Source organism: Eschscholzia californica, unplaced genomic scaffold, assembly GCF_041429995.1.
Source record: "Eschscholzia californica isolate CP2 unplaced genomic scaffold, dmEscCali1.0.p SCAF_2, whole genome shotgun sequence".
Taxonomy (NCBI): Eukaryota; Viridiplantae; Streptophyta; class Magnoliopsida; order Ranunculales; family Papaveraceae; genus Eschscholzia; species Eschscholzia californica.
In genome coordinates, this window is record NW_028238309.1 from 2,828,643 (window position 1) to 2,848,546 (window position 19,904).

The following is a 19,904-nucleotide window of genomic DNA, read 5'->3' on the forward strand; positions in this document are numbered from 1 at the left end:
AACTCTTGAAGAGAGGTCACCTCACTGACCTATTAACAGATAAAGGGAAACATACTATAGCCCAAAGAGATGTTCATCCAAAGGAACCAGAGGAACCAACTCCAACAAAAACATGTTTGGTTATCACAGGAGGATCAGAAGTAAGCGGAGTCAGTCATTCAGCCGCCAAAAGAAGTGCACGTGTAGCGGTCAACCCAGACGCTCACTCATCTAAAACGTCTTCACCTGTCTTCACAGACCAAGTTCTCAGCTTCCCAGACAATGAAGCATCAGGGCTCGTCAACCCTCATCATGACGCTCTCGTTATCTCACTTACTATGTTCTTGTTAAAAGAATACTTGTCGATAATGGTTCATCTACTAACGTGTTGTTTTTACATGCATTGCGAGGAATGGGATTGGAAGAAACGAGTATATGTCGCCGACCCACCATTCTCATCGATTTCAGCGGCGAGCAAAAGTACACGCTCGGCGAAATTTCTTTACCTGTTTTTGCAGGTGGAATCAACATGAGTACAACCTTCGTAGTACTCGACAGTCCCTCTGCCTACAACATCATACTTGGACGTCCTTGGATCCACAACATGAGAGCAGTCCCATCAACCTTCCACCAAGTTATAAGGTTCCCTACTCCGTGGGGGGTGCGTGAAGTCAAAGGCGAACAGAGCACGTCTCGAAACTGCTACAAAAACACCTTGAAGACGCCCAAAGCTCCTTTATAGCAATTACAGACAGAACAACTACTCCATAGTGACCTAGACAAGCCAACTATGGAGGAGTTGGATGAAGTACAGATTCACCCAGAGCTGCCGGATCATAAAATACAGATCGGTTCAAGACTAAATCCTACGCTCAGAGAAAAGCTAGTAGAATTCCTCACGCTTCACCATGACTGCTTCGCATGGTCACACGCTGACATGACAGGTATTGATCCTCAAATCATAGTTCACAAATTGCAGGTCGACCCAAGTTTTTCTCCTGTCAAGCAAAAAAGGAGGAAGTTTGCTCCAGAGAGAAATAGAGTTATCAATGAAGAAGTTCAGAAATTGATCGATATCGGATCAGTACGCGAAGTCAACTATCCTGACTGGCTCGCTAATGTAGTAGTGGTAAGAAAGAAGAATGGTAAGTGGAGAGTCTGCATCGATTTCACCGACCTCAACAAAGCATGTCCGAAAGATTCTTTTCCATTGCCACATATTGACATGCTGGTCGACGCTACCTCTGGCCATGAACTTTTGAGTTTTATGGACGCCTTCTCCGGATACAACCAAATCTTGATGCACCCTGAAGATCAAGAGAAGACGGCTTTTGTGACGGAACGAGGTATCTTCTGTTATAAGGTGATGCCCTTTGGGTTAAAGAATGCAGGAGCCACTTATCAAAGACTCGTCAACAGAATGTTTGCCGAAATGCTAGGTGATACCATGGAAGTATATATTGACGACATGTTAGTCAAGTCTTTGGAGGCTGAACAACATTTGGATCATCTCCGCCAGGCCTTCGACGTCCTTAAAAGGTATAACATGAAACTAAACCCTGCTAAATGTTCATTTGGTGTTTCCTCTGGAAAATTCTTAGGTTACATGGTGACACAAAGAGGAATCGAAGCCAATCCAGAACAGATACAAGCAGTCATGAACATTCCATCTCCCACTTGCATAAAAGACGTACAGAATTTAGCAGGGAGAGTCGCCGCACTTAGTCGCTTCATATCAAAATCTTCTGAAAAGTGCTACCTTTTCTTCGCCACCCTACGCAAGTCAAAAAACTTTGAGTGGACGCCAGCATGCGAAGACGCACTTCAACAACTCAAAGCGTACCTGACCTCTCCACCCCTATTCTCAAAACCCAAAGAAGGTGAGAAACTTTATGTTTACTTGGCTGTTGCAGAAACGGCAGTAAGCGCCGTGCTAGTACGAGAGGAAGATAAAAAACAACTTCCAGTTTACTATGTGAGCAAGTCACTTCTAGACGCAAAGACGCATTATAGCCAGTTGGAGAAGCTTGCACTTGCACTGGTCCACGCTGCTCGTAAACTCAGACCTTACTTCCAATGTCACTCTATGGTAGTGGTTACAGAATTCCCGCTAAAGAACATTCTCCATAAACCAGAACTCTCTGGACGCCTTACCAAATGGGCAGTAGAGTTGAGTGAGTACGACATCTCATACCAACCAAGGAACGCCATCAAGTCACAGGTACTAGCTGATTTCATTGTTGATTTTTCACCTAACATATCGGTGCATGCAGAAAAAGAATTGTTGTGCTTAACCGACAAAAGCGAGCAGAAGTGGAACCTATCAGTAGATGGTTCAAGCAACATGAACGGTGTAGGGTTGGGGATAGCTCTGACTTCTCCCGAAGGAGATCTAATACAACGAGCTATCCGTTGTGCGTTCAAAGCAACAAACAATGAAGCTGAGTTCGAGGCACTTATAGCTGGACTTACACTTGCAAAAGAAATGGGAATCCAGAGAGTAGATGTTAAGTCAGACTCCCAACTCATTGTCAGCCAATTACAGGGAATTTATCAAGCACGTGACGCCAAAATGACTGCATACCTTGCTCACGTAAAAGAGTTACAAACTTCCTTCAAAGAAATGAACATAACACAGATACCTCGTCTAGAGAATGGACACGCTAATGCGCTCGCTAACCTCGGTTCTTCAATTCAAACAAAGGTAACTCAAAATATTCCTCTAGTTTTGCTTGAGTGGCCAGCAGTATGGAAAAATCCTACTTCAGAGGTAGCCGCTACGGATCAAATCGATAGCTGGATGAATCCCTTGATTCGATACTTGGAAAATGACGAGTTACCAGAAGACAAGGGAGAAGCGAGAAAGATTCGTGCTAAAGCTGCCCGATACACCATCCTAGATGGGCAACTACTCAAGAGGTCATACTCTGGACCTTATCTCAAGTGTATCACCCCACAAGAAGCCAGGTACGTCCTCACTGAATTACATGCAGGAGAATGTGGGAATCATTCCGGAGGACGCAGTCTAACAACTAGAGTACTCACTGCCGGGTACTATTGGCCAACTATGAGGTCAGATTGTATTGATTTCGTAAAAAAGTGTGATAGTTGTCAGCGCTTCGCACCCACATCTCATCTCCCCCCAGAACGTCTCAACTCAATACTATCTCCTTGGCCATTCATGAAATGGGGGATGGACATAGTAGGAAAACTTCCTACAGCACCTGGACAACGGGTGTACATGTTAGCTGTGACGGACTACTTCATCAAATGGATTGAAGCAGAAGCATTCCACCAAGTCCGTGATAGAGAGGTAAAAAGTTTTATTTGGAAGAATGTCATTTGCAGGTTTGGCGTTCCAAAAGAAATTGTGACCGACAACGGTTCGCAATTCATTAGTTTCGACTTTCAAGATTTTTGCAAATAATGGGGGATCAAACTAAACTTCTCAACTCCGAGATACCCCCAAGCAAATGGACAAGCTGAATCTTCCAACAAAACAATCATGAACACAATAAAGAAACGATTGAAGAAAGCCAAAGGCGCCTGGGCAGATGAACTACCAGGAGTCTTATGGGCGTACAGAACCACTGTTCGAACTCCGACAGGAGAAACTCCTTTCTCACTCGCTTATGGCTCAGAAGCCGTCATACCAGCAGAAGCAGGACTTCCTTCTACCCGTTACCAATGGACAGAAGAAGAAAGTAACTGGCAACAACTCAATCACAATCTCGACACGCTCGATGAAATTCGTGATATGGCAGCCATTAGAAATGCAGCTTACCAACAGAAAGTAGCACGTCATTACAACAGAAACATACGAGCTCGAACGTTTAAGGTAGGAGATTGGGTACTTCGAAAGGTGTTCCAGAACACCAAAGAAAGCGGCGCTGGAAAACTTGCACCTACTTGGGAAGGCCCGTATCAGATCACTAAAGTGGTAGGACAAGGCGCGTATAAAATTCAAGCACAAGATGGACGTGACATAAACAACAGTTGGAATGCCGTGCATCTCAAACTGTATCATTTCTAAACTCTATTGTTACTTTTTTGTTTTCTCTCCTACTTGTACATGTACTGACTTAGGCATCGGAGAGTCGGTGGGATTTCCACCGACTATAGCCCCTCAACGGAAATTGTGCAGGTAACAACATCTTCACATCAGTATACGTTTCACGCTCACAAGAACACGTCGAGAGGAAATGGGAAGTAGTTTTCGCACTCTAAACTCAAATATTCCATCTTTCGCTTCTCTTTTAGTACTTGACTAACTTGAGCGTCGGAGGGTCAATGGCTATGCCATTGACCACTTGTTTCTTCCCCCACAGGAAATCGAAGACACCTCTGCCGAAGGTTAACACAGCCTAAGTCCAGCACAAAGTTCAGTACTACACTTAGGCTGGGGGGAACACACTCATGATGTATTTTCACAGGACAAAGAGATGTGGGAAAAAACAGACGAATGAAGAAGCAACAATTGAAGAAGCAATAAAATGCACATACAGACATGTGAAGAAGCAACATTGCACGTAAAGACATATGAAGAAGCAACAGATGAAGAACCAATAAAACGCATGAAAAGACAACACAAACCAGGTGTGAATGTACAACAAACTCAACTACAAGACAATCCGTTTGTCTGTCTACATTCGCAAGCATCGACAAAGTGGCAACCCGATTGCTCATTTTCTTTACATGTACTTAGCAACCCGATTGCTCATCTGTTTTACATGTACTCGGCAACCCGATTGCTACCCTTCCTATAAAAGGGTTACATACGACAACCCGATTGTCTTGTACTCGTACTAACGCACGAAATTTTCACATGTATCAATAAAGAATTTCCTGAGGTATTATTCACTTAAAATCTAAGTCTCTTACTTCTGCTTGTCTTTTTACATGCACAAAATACTTGCACAGATTCGGCATGCTCCACATCTATAAAACATAAGTCAATATGACTCATAAAAGGCAACCCGTTTGCTCATACAAAGAACGTTCACACCTTGTGTGTACAGTATAAACGTAAACAAAATACTTCATTCATAACATAACAAGTGAGAATCAACGTCTCACCAAGTTCGAGTTGAAATACTTAAAAAGAATGGGGCAAAAACACACCCATTCACGAAGTTTATCAAACTAGTACTGAAGCAAAAACAGACAAGCAAAGAAGGAAATAGAGTCCACGACTCGAAAGACATCTCTAGTCAGAGCAAGAATCCAAGCTGTAATCAACATCCTTCAGGGCCTCATAACGCTCAATCTCTCCTTCGAGGTCCCATCCTGTATGCTCGTTTGCGACGTACTGCTTCATCATCTCGCCTCGAGCTACTGCCACAGTATTGTAAGTCATCTCTTTAAGCACTCCCGCACACTTCTTATGCGAGATCTTCAGCTTGGAGTACTTGGCCTCTAACTCCTCATAGCGCCCTTGCATGGATCTCTCCGACTCTGCGTGGCGACTACTCTCCGCTTCGATCTGCGCGTTCAAAGAACTAATATGTTCCTGGGCGTAGTTCGCACTCATCATCGCCTACAACAAAGAATATGGACGTTAACACCTACAAGTCGGGAAGCCGATGATGTAACAGACGTCTGTTCTAACACTTTTTGAACTACAAACCTGGTAACCACTAAGCGCCGTCTGCTCCAACGCCTTCTGAACACCTATCTTCTTAAGATAAGCTTTATCACTCTCAGAAGTTAAGGAGCTAGAAACACGTCGAAGGGAGGATGGATCTTCGAACACCGACATCGAGGAGGAAAAATCCACATACATCGCTCCAGAGTCTGCCTCATGCGTATTAACTCTCGAGGAAGAGGGCCCAATACCAGAAGTAGGGGGATGAACGAGCGCACGCTCGGGAGACGTTTCGACCCTCGGCTTTTTCGTTGGAATTTTCTTCTTGGAGGCCACCTCCTTAGCTGATGGTACCTTCAAACTCTGTCTTGGAGCCATGTTTCCACCTGTAAGAAACAAAGGAAACAGCTGAAGAAAACATCTACACACACGGAGGAAACAGGTAAAAGTCAGACGCATGGAGCAAGCTGATGAACGCAAAAAGCAGAACACGTGCCCTGTGCACGTCTAGGACCTACGGACTCAGTCCCTCCGAAAACCAACCTTCTCCAACTCCTCCTCAATGCGGGCTCCTCCCAGAAATTCTGGAGCCTGACTATCTGATCGTTACGAGAAAATTCGTGCAAATTCCCGTCTGCTAATTCTACATTACACAGAGCAGATGTCAGAGTAAAACACGTGGAACAAAACACGTGAAACAAAACACGTGGAGCAAAACAGGTGAAACAAAACACGTGGAGCAAAACACGTGAAGCAAAACACGTGGAGCAAAACACGTGGAACAAAACACGTGGAGCAAAACACGTGGAACAAAACACGTGAAGCAAAACACGTGGAGCAAAACACGTGGAACAAAACACGTGAAACAAAACACGTGGAGCAAAACATGTGCAACAAAACATGTGGAGCAAAACACGTGGAGCAAAACATGTGGAGCAAAACACGTGGAGCAAAACATGTGGAGCAAAACACGTGGAGCAAAACACGTGAACCAAAACACGTGGAGCAAAACAGGTGAAACAAAACACGTGAAGCAAAACACGTGGAGCAAAACACGTGGAACAAAACACGTGGAACAAAACACGTGGAGCAAAACATGTGAAACAAAACACGTGGAGCAAAACATGTGCAACAAAACACGTGGAGCAAAACACGTGGAGCAAAACATGTGGAGCAAAACACGTGGAACAAAATACGTGGAACAAAACACGTCGAGACGAACACGTGGAACAAAACAGGTCGAGACGAACACGTGGAACAAAACAGGTCGAGACGAACATGTGGAACATGTCGAGACGAACATGTGGAACATGTCGAGACGAACATGTGGAACATGTCGAGACGAACTGATCATACAAACATGTGAAACATGTGAAGACGAACTGATCATACAAACATGTGAAACATGTGAAGACAAACTGATCATACAAACAACACTTACTAGCATCCCGCCATTTGAACGGAGCATTCCCGTACTCGCGTGGAGTAAACACACCATCCCTCTTTACAAAACAAGAGCACGTACAGACGAACCACATTAACTTGAGGTATTTTCTATACTACTTAAAGGTTGAATAATTTTTTCTCATTTATGAACAGATATACGCCAGGCATCATACACGCATCCTCCTTATGAGTACGTGTACACCTCTATGCGCATTACAAAGTCTACGCATACACTTACGTGTACTCCAAGTCTACGCGTACACCCACCTGTACTTCAAGTCTACGTGTACATCTACGCGCACTACAAGTATATGCGTACACTTACGTGTACTCCAAGTTTACGCGTACACCTACGTGTACTCCAAGCCTACGTGTACATGTACGCGCATTACCAGTCTACTTGTACACCTACATGTACTCCAAGTTCACGTGTGCACCTACGTGTACTACAAGTTTACATGTTCACATGTATAAGAAAAGTAGTATACATGTCAAGATCTACAAGTCTTAGTATCAACAAACATATTAAGCGAAAAGACAAACACGAAATAACGGGTTCATGGGCATCCACATGTCGCAACTTTACAAGTCGCCAAATTCAAAGAACTTTCTGCGCCAAGGAATAACAGAGGAGACACCCTGCGTGCTCTAACAATTACAATTTCTACGCCATAGCAGAAAACAATCTCCCATGCATCCGGACGCGATCGGCTCAGATGCCACTCGGTGCGAACGATGCCACTCGGCGCGGACGACGCCGCGCCATGAGACAACGAGGTTCGGCCCCGTGCCACCAACGAAGTGAAGTCCTCCACGCTGCCAAAAAGCGTGGACGTATCCTCCACGCGGTCATGCAGCGTGGAGACGTCCCCCACGCTGCCAGACAATGTGGAGAGGTCCCCCACGCTGTCCGGCAGCGTGGAGAGGTCCCCCACGCTGTCCGGCAGCGTGGAGACGCCCCCCACGCTGTCCGGCAGCGTGGAGACGCCCCCCACGCTGTCCGGCAGCGTGGCGCCCAAGCTGTCCGGCAGCGCAAAAATACCCTCCACACTACCCAACAGTATGGAGAAGTCTTCAATCCCAGTTCGTCGCACAGAGGACCCACACCGCTTTCGCTAACTCCGGGCAAAGTTCCTGATTGACCCGCACAAAGCAGTTCCATATTGTTATCTGAGCCCATGCGACTGACACGGGATCTATCCGACTTAGGAGGCCACCTCTTCGGATACGCATCTACTCTCTAAGAAAATAAAATATTTACTTAGAGAGTGGGGGACAAACTGTGTTGACCAAAATCCACACCAGGGCCCTCGACACCAAAAGCGCCCATTAAGACGTCAAGCCCAGCGCAACACTCTCGGGCCCAGCCCAGAAGTCTCTTAATGGGACCTCGTCGCCTAGACCCTAAAACTCGTGTCCAGCCCAACCACGTGCAAAGAGTCTCCACGTGCACAGAACTCCACACGCCTGAGTCTCCACACGTCTGGCGCTTGACACGTCTAGATCTCCATGCACCACGTGTTAAAGATCATTTGACGATGAGATCCTCGACATGTCACATATGCCCATAATGACATAGATCTCAAGCTTGGTCAACGTAACCTCAGAGACAATTATCCCCCATCAATGACATGCATAACATGGTAACGTCTCACATAAATGTGAGACCATGCGCATGCACAATCAGAGTAGTTGCCAGAGAACATGCACAACCGTTGTGCATGTACAGCTAGTGTACACGTCACCATATCCCAGGTATCTTGCCATGCACTTACTCCGTAACGGTCAGCATTTACTCCTCCCAACGGATCATTCCTCACGCCTATATAAAGAGGAGCTCTTTCACTTCAGAGAGGGGGAAAAAACACATCGAATACAGAGAAAAGCAACCCATACTACTTCTTCTCCCCCACTCGCCCTCTGTTCTTCGATTATTCTCGACACGTTTGCATACAAGTTCACCTGGTTCTGGTCCTCGACTCTACTAGACGCCTCAAGGGTGTAAAAGCTTATCCTTGCTCGACGCTTCCTGCTCGATGCTTCCTGCTCGACGCTTCCGGTTCGATGCTTCCTGCTCGACGCTTCCGGCTCGACGCTTCCTGCTCGACGCTTCCTACTCGACGCTTCCGACTCGACGCTTCCTGCTCGACGCTTCCAGACGTCTTCTAGGAGATCACAACCTTCTTCTTGTTTGACGCTACTGGTAACATCTACTCTCATACTTCCGATCATTTCACTCCCGTAGATTCGAACTCCGGTCATTCTACGAGCCTAGCCACTCTCCGATTACGCATCAACGGTTATACCCTCGGCTATTCCTTTATTATTCATTGTAATACTTTGCTGACTTGACCGTCGGAGGGCCCTTGGCAGGCACCATCCCGGTGTCCCCCCAAGCCTTCACGGGTTTGTTTGTGTCTGTTCACCTTCTTTTGCAGGTTTCTTTCACACGTTGCTGGTGCCCATCAATCAAGAACTCAACGTTTGGAATTCCAGAAGACGTTTCAGCTACCGACCTTCTGACTTCCGACCCGTAGACTTCTCACCGTCTACAAAAGCGATCGTCGAGGGGGTATATATTGTCGCCAGATTTTCTTACCCCACTCTACTGCTGAATGGCGAGGACGCATAAACTCATAAGCATCTTTAAAACTTAACTCACCTGAAGGTAACAAGTCCCAAACTAACTTGTCTTCATGTTGTGTTATAGGGATTACAATATCCTCAACTTGCCTCGCCAAGTCTGGAAAATGTAACTCCAACATATTCGGAATGGACCAATTACCGGACGTAATGAAAGAAGAAACTGTAGCTTTAAGGCGACTATGAAGTGATTCAGGGATTCTTAACATTTCAACTATGGTGGAGTCGAGCCATCGGTCACACCAAAAATTGATTCCTGTACCATTACCAATAAGCCACCTTGAATGAAGAGAAATAATACCAATTTTATTCTTCAATCCTGGTCAAATTGAGGAACATTTATACGAAGTAAATCGCCCAGATGGACAAAATCGAGCTCTCATCCATTTGGCCCAATGAGCCGAAGTGGATGCCATTCGCCATGCTAATCTAAGCAAAGCCCCTTCATTCAACGTAAAAATGTTTCTAATACCAACACCTCCTTCTTCAATCGGAGCACAAAGTTTATGCCAAGCAACAGTTATTGACTTTGATTCTGAGATGTCACCGCTCCAAATAAAATTACGGATCCAAAGTTGTAGCTGAGATATAATGCTGCGAGGCCAAGAATATACCGATAAAGAATATACCAACATGCTTAAAATAACGGAATCGACTAACTGGATCCGTCCCATCATCGATAGTGTTTTACCTTTCCAAGCACTAAGTTTGAGTTTCACTTTGTCTAGTAATGGTTGTAAATGAATTTTCCGAGGTTTCCCTTTGAATATGGGGATGCCCAAATAAGTGAAGGGAGAAGTGCCTTGTGGTATACCCAGAATAGAAGAGACAATGGGGATTCTGTGTCTAGCTGTAGACCCAATAAGGAAAAAAAAAAATTCTTTACTAACCACTTGACCAGAGATCGCCGCATATTCCTCAAACAAAAGTGTCAGGGCCTGTAGATTATATCGTGTACCTCGACAAAAAACCATAAAATCATCAGCATAAAAAATATGCGACGGAGCTGTACACCCTTTAGGTGAAGAAATCAGATTCAATTTACCATCATAAACTAGTTGAGTGATACCCCGAGATAAAACATCCTCTGCAATGCAAAACAAGAGAGGTGACAAAGGGTCTCCTTGGCGAACCCCTCTAGAACACTCAAAAAACCCTGCAGATGTCCCATTAATACTGACAGATAACTTTGCAGAATGCAGGATCGCTGATATCCAAGAAATGAAACTTGCTACACGTCACCACTTTAGTCAACATGTCTGCGGGATTCTCTCTCACTTGCCTCCTACTTCTTTGTGTTTTGTTTGCTAAAAAAAAAAAAAAGTATTAATTGTTAGAAGTTGAATACATGTGAATGACAAGATATTGTCAGGACTCAATCTATTTTTCTTTCCAGTTTTTAATTTGCCAAGAAGATACAAGTGTCCCCCACATGAAAGGATAGGTTTTTTGAATCATATTTTTACCTTCTTGGGCCACAAGAAAAGGTATCATACAAATCTTTTTTTTTTTTTTTTGGTTTAATCGATTTCAAACATTATATTTTGGTCAAGATCTATTGTTTTTTTTTTTTTTTTTTTTGTTGAAAAAACAAAAACCAGACCAAAGAATTACAAGTTCAGATCATCAATCATGTTCTCCAAAGCTCCCCACATCTTGCTGACTTTGTGCTTCCTACTCCACTTTGCAAGAGCGTCTGCTTTGTCATTTGTTTGTCTTGGGCCAAACTGGAATTTGATATTGGCGAAGTGGTGTCTGCGATCCCTGATTTGTTCTATATTGTGTTTTGACTGCCAGTTGATAGTGTTACTGCCGTCCTGTATCTTTGTAATCAAGTTTTTGTTGTCGCTTTCGATAATAATGTGGTTCAGGCGAAGCTCCTCCGCCCAAATGACCGCGGTCAGGATAGCATCGTGGATGATGATTCCGATACCAGCTGGGACTGAGAAAGTCTTGAAAGAGGCGTCAACATTAATTTTGAGGAAAGGAGGTGGCGGTGGCAGCCATTGAGGCTTGACTGCGTTGCTTTTAGCAATCTGTTGCAATGGTATTTTTGTGGCATAACTTTGAATCTGTTGAATAAGTTGCATAGGTTTGATTGCTTTCTTCCCGAAACATGATTCGCATCTCGCTTTCCAGAGAAACCACATTATTTTTGCAAATTTCTCCATCGTCTCGTTTTCCAGCGTGGACCAACTCAAGATCCACTCAGTCACCGATTCAATACCATCAGTTCTAATGTTATAGTGGAACCAGATTGCCCTGGCTAAGTTGCACCGAATAAGTACATGCGTTGCTGTTTCCCTTTCGTTGCAGAAGGTGCAGCCAAAGTTGTTGCCAATGAAAGATCCTATTTTGTCTTTAACCGGGAGACTGTTGGTGCAGCATTTCCATAGGAACAGTTTGATTCTGGGAATCGTCCTGATGTTCCAAATGAAAGCCCATTCCTTTGTTTCGGGTGTGCATGTACCCGATCTCAGGTGTCTATACATAGATTTTATAGTGAATTGACCAGAGTCAGTAAGAGTCCATACCTGTTCATCCTCTGCTGTAGGGTGGAGGTTGATGCTAAGAATTGCATTGCATGTTTCGTCATCAAAGTATCTCTGGAGAAGGTCCGTTTTCCAAGTGTGATTATCAATTAATTGGTCCACCGTGATTAGCGGGCAGTTATTGTGGTTTGGGAGAGGCGGCACATGTTGGGGAATCCAGAAATCCTGCCAAATATTGATGTTGGTACCTTGGTTGACATCCCAGAAGATAAGTGACGATAGTTTGCCGATGGGGTCTGCCAAGGATTTCCAGACCCAAGAATGATTCTGTTTTGGGGGAAGGGGATGTGCAGATTTTGGGAAGTATTTAGCTTTGAGGAGTTGAGCCCAAGGCGCCAGCGGAGATTTGAGAAGGCGCCATCCCAGTTTGCATAGGAACGCTTCATTGTCAAGAGTTGGCATTCTGAGGCCTAGCCCTCCAAATTTGCGAGGATTACAGATTGCGTTCCAGTTGATGGTGTGAATGGTTTTTTCTTTTCCCCACCAGAATGACCGTTGGATGGTCTCTATGCGTTTGCTGATGCCTTTGGGGATGGCAAAGCATTGCATCTGATATCGGGGAACCGCCGCGGTAATAGACGAGATGACTACTGTGCGGCCTGCTTGGGAGAGGAGGTTGGTTTGCCACTTTGACAGTTTATTCTGAATTTGAGCCACCAGCGGCTCGAAAGTTTGCTGTTTCTTGGCCCCTATGAACAGTTTCGTGCCCAGATACTTGTCTAAATTTGAGGCTTGGTGTACTTTGAGGGATTTGGTAATGATACGTTTGAATTTGGGGTGGGTGTTTTTTGAGAAGAAAATGGTGGATTTGTTGTAGTTTATGATTTGACCCGATTCCGACCCAAACACCGAGAGGATGGTGATCAGGTTGTTGATGTTGTCTAGAGTGTTCCTACCAAAGATGATGCAGTCATCAGCAAACAACAAATGGTTGATAGTAAAGGTGGACCTCGGGGTGGAGAAGCCGATAAATTTGTGTGGACTGTCCGGGGAATCAAGCAGACGACTCAGGCCTTCCATGGCCAAGGCGAACAGGAAGGGCGAGAGAGGGTCGCCTTGTCGTAAACCTCTGGTCACATTGAAAGATGGACCTGGTCTACCATTAATCAAGACCGCCATCGTGGAGGTAGATATACATGCATGAATCATACGAATCCACCTTGTGTCATACCCCAAATTAACCATTATGTCCTCCAGATAGTGCCATTCTACTCGATCAAAGGCTTTGGACATATCCAATTTCAGGCCAAAGAAACCTTTCGAACCTCGTTTATTCTTGAAAGAGTGGATGATTTCCTGGCTAATGATAATGTTGTCCGTGATTTGTCGCCCCGGGACATAGGCGGCTTGAACTGGGGAGATGATTTCTGGAAGTGTGGATTTCAGACGGTTGGCCAGGATTTTGGTGATGATTTTGTATGTTGTGTTGAGAAGACTGATGGGTCTGTAGTCAGCTGTGGATTGGGGAGCTTTGGTTTTCGGGATGAGGCAAATATGAGTATGGTTGGTAGTGGGAGGGAGAGTGGCGGTAAGGAAAAAGGTTTTGATCATCTGGAGGACGTCAGTTTTGACTGTATCCCAATTGGATTGGTAGAAGAAAGGAGGGAAACCATCCGGTCCTGGGGCAGCTTCGGGCTTTAAAGAGAAGATAGACGCTCGGATTTCCTCCTCATTAGGGGCCTGAGTGAGGTAATTGTTCTGCGAGGCGGATATTTGGGTGGTGAACAGAGATTTGATAATGCCAGTGTCGTTGAGTGGTGAAGTGGTGGATATGTTTTTAATGGTGGTAGTGAAGAGATTGGAAATTTCCGGAATATCCGAGCACCATGAGTTATCGTCTCTTAAGATGGATGATATGTGATTTTTCCGGTTTCTGGTGATTGCTTTGGCGTGGAAAAATTTTGTGTTTCTGTCGCCCAGCTGGATGTGAGCCACTCTGGATTTTTTCCTTCCAGATGCTCTCTTGAAAGTTATAGGCCTCCTCAAGCTGGGCCGTGAGTTTAAGGAGATGATCCGGGGTGGTCGGGGATTGGAGGAGGGTAGTAAGTTGTTTGATTTTCTGTTCAATGTGCCCGAAGACATTTTTATTCCATTGAGACAGTTTGATGGCTAGATGGTTGAGCTTTTGTTGGATCACGTGGTGGGCCGGGAGCCAGTTATCCATGATGAAGTTTTGGCAATCTGGATGGGACATCCAAGTACGGAGAAATTTGAAGGGTTTGGCACTTAGATGCGAGGGGGGGTGGGTGGAAAGTAAAATAGGAAGGTGGTCTGATCCCACCCCCGGAAGGTGAGTAATGCGAGTAGACGGATAAATGGAAATCCAATCCAAATTAGCTAGAGCTCTGTCAAGACGTTCTTGAATCAGGGTTCCGTGGAATTGCCGATTGGACCAAGTGAATTGATGTCCACTGAACCCTAAGTCATGAAGACCCATCTCGTGAATATTTGAAACAATCTTTCTGGCCATGAGAGGAATAGGTTTGGGGGTGCCGCTTTTTTCGGAGGGATGCATAATGGTATTCAGATCACCGATAACCAACCAAGGCGAGTGATGTTCCTCAGAGATGTTCCGAATAGCTTCCCAGGGTTTGAGCTTGTCTTTGTTATAGGGGCACCCATAAAAACCCGTGAGCAATAAATGTTCATTTTGGTTATCCAAGTTAATAGATACATGGATCATGTGTTGAGTTGTCTGAAGCACCGTAAGATCGATATCTGACTTCCAGAAAAGAACGAGACCTCCCGCTTTGTTAATCGGTTCTACTGTAACTTTTTTGAAGGTTTTGTGAAGATTGAGCAGTTTGTCGATGTTCATGTTCATGCATTTGGTTTCTGAGAGAAAAATAACATCCGGATTGTGTTCTTTTAGAATCGTCCAGAGGTGTTTCCTGTTGAGGAAGCTTCCACACCCCCGGACGTTCCAGGCCAGAATGGCCAGAGGGCTCGGGTTCGGGTTATTGGTTTTGGTTAAAACCGGGTCTCGGCCAGAGGACAGGCTTGCTGAAGCCATTCCTACACACACCCAGGCCCAGAAGAGAGAAACAAAAAACAAAAAAGCACCAACACTAAAAACAGAAAGAAAACTACTATCAACGGCCTAAAGCAAAACAAACCGAGAGAGGGCCCTCCACTAACTAAAGGCACCCTCGCCGAACACACCCCCAAACAGGGGACCAACCAAGCCTGGTGCACTTAGCAAGAGAAGCAAAAAGGTGGGGACCGAGCCACCACACTACCACCTACGTGGCCAAACCAACTCTTGCAGTTGCACCAGGGAACAAAAACAGACTAAACAAACTAGAAAATACAACCGTCAAAACAACAAACAAACTGAACAAAAAACAAGAAACGAGACTAGACAGGTGGTATAGAGGCGCCGTCCGCCTCACGAGCATTGGTAAGATCAAGGGATTGGTAAAGCAGGTTGGATTCATGAAGGAGACTACGGGATTCTGCATCTTCCACCAACCGGGCCCGAAGCCGAGGGGATTGGGTGGATTCATCGGAGGAGCTGATGGACAGATGGGATGAACCTGGTCTGACTCGTTTGCCCCTGGCAGTGATATTCCGGCTGATCAGGTGGGTGCCGCTAACAGGGGATGGTGGGGGTGCCCTTAAGATTGGTTCTTCCTCCTCGAAATTCTGTGGTTCGACATCGTCGTCCTCCATGGGTTCGTAACTTGAGTCGTCTCCTTCGTCAGAGGGAGGGATAGGAGCTAGTTCAGGGCAAGGACCGATTGGGTGTTCAATGATTCGACAGGTTTGGCAGATCGCACCCGGAAATTTTTGGTAGCTGATATTGATAGAACACTCCCTATCAGCGAAGAGGAAGTTGATGACTGCCAGCAGAGGGGTTCTCACATCATAGAGGAAGTGAACTTTGATGACCTTATTGTTGATAAAACCTAAACTCCGAGGCTTGATCTCGATAATTTTGCCCATTCGCTCAAAAATCACATCCAAATCCTCCTTATTTTGAATAGCCAAAGGAAGCTTGTAGAGAGTGCACCACATGGGTTCAAAGAATAGGTCATCCACCTCCTCCTCGAGAGGGTTCAAAGAATAGGTCATCCACCTCCTCCTCGAGAGGTAGCACTACTTGTTTAAGCACAAGTAATCTTCCTCGAAGGATCCAGGGACGACCAGCATTAAGAGTGTTGAGGACAAACTGGCTCTTAGGTTTAATGAGGAAAGAATTGACCGGTCCCTCCAACTGCGAGTAGAAGCAATCTCGGAAGAACACCGAGAGGGGGAAAAGCATCCTCCTGATTTGGGCTAGGGAAGTGTTTTCTGGGCAGCACCACCGAGCTACCCAACCCTCCTGAGTTTCTTGAAGATCATGGTTAATGGAAGGTTTTTGGTATCTAAGAGATAGATGACCTCGGGGGGAGATTGCGAAGTGGGTGGCCATTAGGTTAGCGGGTGAGAGGATGAAAAAGGTTCTGTAGAGAGAAGAGGAAGGAGAGGAACAGAAGGTATGAGGGTTGGTGGTTGAGGAGAGTAGGGGAGTTTGGAGGGGTATAAAAAGGATCATGACGAGAAGAATCCAAAATAAGGCATGATCGCCATGCATGCTCATGTATTGGCCAACACCTACCACCTGTCTCGTCTTACTCGTCGGACAAGACGAGTGACATCTCGAGATACAGAAAGACTAAAGGAAGAAGAGAAGACAGAGGAGACTCGAAGACTACCAGCGAGAACCGAAACGACAAAAGAAGAAAAACAACCAAAAAGAGAGAGAAAGAAAGCAGTTAATACTAAGAAGTCGAAGGGGTTTTCGGGAGACTGACCTTGAGTTGCGTACTGTGGCGTGGGTGATGATATCTCGCGTTTATTGCTTCACCTGCATTGATTGACCTCGAGGTGATGCTCCACCAACGAGCGTGATACCGTCTAAAGAGCCGCTCTCCTGCATGCAATCAATAATGAAGTTGGTGGGAGTAGCACCGGCGACGATTGGGTGGAAAGGCAATCAATCCGACTGTAAATTGATTGTTCTAAGACTAGCTAAAGGAATAGTGAGTTCCCAGGAGGATATTGAGTGATTCTCAAGGAGGCTGGAGACTCAACAGGGGAGAGATTTGGGTTTCTGATGGCTGGATCTGATCGTCGGCAGGAGTGGAAAGGAGAGATAGGGCTGACGTCAGCCGGGAGCTTCTCTCTCCTCAAAAAACTCACATCCCAAGATCTCGTATCATACAAATCTTGTCAATCAAGCAACTAACCCATAACACCTCTTAACAAAAAAAAAAAAAAACTAACCCATAACACTCTGTGTAGTCAAAACTTTTCACATATACATAGTCGGGCCCAAAAATCAAAACCGAAATTAATTCAAATCATAGTGAATGGCCAAGATTTTCGAGTCTAACATCTCATTTGAAGATGGTGGAAGATCTTGGCCTTTGAAGATGGTGGAAGATCTTGGCCATCCAAGATCAATTTGGTCTGTCATTGGTAAAGTTTTTCGGGTCGTCTATCATTTTCGTAATCATTTACCCATTACTATTTAAGTACACAAAATCCTTACTTCCTTACCAAAATTAGAAAGAAATCAAATTCTAACTCAATCCCAGCAATCACTCCAAATGGGTCTAACCAATGTCTTGGAAACCTCAAATTACGATCGACAAAAAGAGTTGAGAGAATTTGATGAAACAAAAGCTGGAGTTAAAGGACTAGTTGATACTGGAATTCGAAAAATCCCACAAATGTTTATTAGACCATCAGATGAATTAGCTTCTGATAAAGATCTAACAATTTCTAATGATAGTTTCAAATTTGAAACACCAGTTATTGATCTTCAAGGTGTGGAAAATGGTAGACGAAAAGAAATCATTGATGAGATTCGAAGTGCTTCGGAAACTTGGGGTTTCTTTCAATTAGTGAATCATGGGATTCCTCTAAGTGTAATGACAGAGGTGATAAATGGTGGAAAAGCATTTCATGAACAAGATTTGGATATTAAGAAGAAATATTTTGTAAAAGATGATCTTACTAAAAGAGTTCAGTATAATAGTAATTTTGATCTTTATAAAACAAGATATGCAAGTTGGAGAGATACTTTTGCTTGTCAAATTTTAACTCCTGAACCTGTTGATCCTCAAGAACTACCAGAAGTCTGCAGGTATATATATAGATCGATAGATATATTTGTAATAGTCCCACATCGCTTAGCAAAGCTCCCTGAGCTTGATATAGGTCTATGGGTAGGCAGGCAGGCATAGGCTCGTATAGCCTTTACCAGACTTAAAATCCAGTACCCATTGGACTTGGGTTTGGGCTTGGGGTATTAAAAGCGACACTAATACTAATAACTGCTAAAACTTAGGAGATTGCATATTACCTCCTTTTATGAAATCTTTTATAATATTTTTTTTCTATTTTTATTTCGAAACAGAGAAATAATAATGGATTATTCAAGGAGGGTGGTGAATTTGGGAGATACTCTGATTGGGTTATTGTCAGAGGCTATTGGGTTGAAAACCGAGCATCTTAAGAACATGAAATGTACTGAGAGTATGACAATTTCTTGTAACTATTATCCAGCATGCCCAGAACCAGAACTAACAATGGGTATAAGTAAGCATTCAGATCCAAGCATTCTCACTGTTCTTCTTCAAGACGATATTGGGGGTCTTCAATTTCTTCATCAAGACCGATGGGTTAACATCAAACCTATACCTGGAGCTTTAATAGTGAACATTGCCGATCTTCTTCAGGTACAAACATATGTAGTTTATATTCTTAACTGGAGTATTATATTTAAATGAGCGTATCTATATTTTGTTTGTACATATAACTCTCTCACGTGTGAGAATTGTGGGTGCATCCATGTTAGCAGCCAACGCAAGGGCAGCCTTCTCATGTGAGAAGGTTGTATGTAAAATATATGATTATTATATATTAATTTATAAGTATATCTCAGGCGGCTACAAATCCCAACAAGTACCTACAATGTCTTAATTTTAAGTCCAAACCCATGCCCTTTCGCAAGCCTATGTATTGGCTCAAGCCCAATGAACATGGGTTCTGTTGAATGACCCCTTACTACAGAGTACTAAAATTATATAACTTTGTGTTTATTTTTGTAATGCAGCTTATCAGTAATGGCAAGCTTAAAAGTGTCCAACACAGAGTACTGGCAAATCGAGTTGGACCAAGAGTATCCATGGCGTGTTTCTTTAATTCTCCAGGAGTCACATCCGGAAACATTTATGGTCCAATCAAAGAACTATTGTCAGAAGATAATCCCCCTTTATATAGAGACGTCTTGCTTAAAGAATATTTTGAGTATTACATTTCTAAAGGACTGGATGGGATCCCTGGCCTAAATTACTTAAAATTGTGAATTTGTGGGCGAGTGGAAATGTGATGGAATGTAACAACTATATGTGTGTTTTCTATTTGTGTTTTATGAAATAAAGATAGAGGTCGGAGATACCGCCTTCTTTCCTTAGAGATATGTTTCTGGACTTTTGACTAATTTTTTCGAACTTTTGACTGATTTTTTCAGTTTTCTCCCAATTATGAAATTAGCTTATTTAACATGCCAATAAGGACATATCCATAATGGCCTCTTCAATTTGATGCCCAAAATGTAAATACAATATTCTATATCTATGGGACTAAATATACTTGGAAACTAAGGGTATTTCTAGTTCAACAAAAAAAAAAAAAAAACTAAGGGTATT

The 19,904-nt window shown here is 44.1% G+C and overlaps 2 protein-coding genes across 2 annotated transcripts; both read left to right on the plus strand.

The window, feature by feature from the left end:
• Positions 1-769: 769 nt before the first annotated feature.
• LOC147555256 (uncharacterized) lies at positions 770-4,192 on the plus strand. Its single transcript, XM_086657594.1, has 4 exons — positions 770-1,669; positions 1,763-3,051; positions 3,565-3,829; positions 4,124-4,192. Exons 1-4 carry the CDS (start codon positions 770-772, stop codon positions 4,190-4,192), a joined length of 2,523 nt encoding a protein of 840 aa, XP_086513720.1.
• A 13,447-nt stretch (positions 4,193-17,639) lies between these two features.
• LOC147555257 (1-aminocyclopropane-1-carboxylate oxidase homolog 1-like) lies at positions 17,640-19,669 on the plus strand. Its single transcript, XM_086662582.1, has 3 exons — positions 17,640-18,337; positions 18,611-18,932; positions 19,310-19,669. Exons 1-3 carry the CDS (start codon positions 17,799-17,801, stop codon positions 19,559-19,561), a joined length of 1,113 nt encoding a protein of 370 aa, XP_086518708.1. The 5' UTR covers positions 17,640-17,798; the 3' UTR covers positions 19,562-19,669.
• The last annotated feature ends 235 nt before the right edge of the window (positions 19,670-19,904 follow it).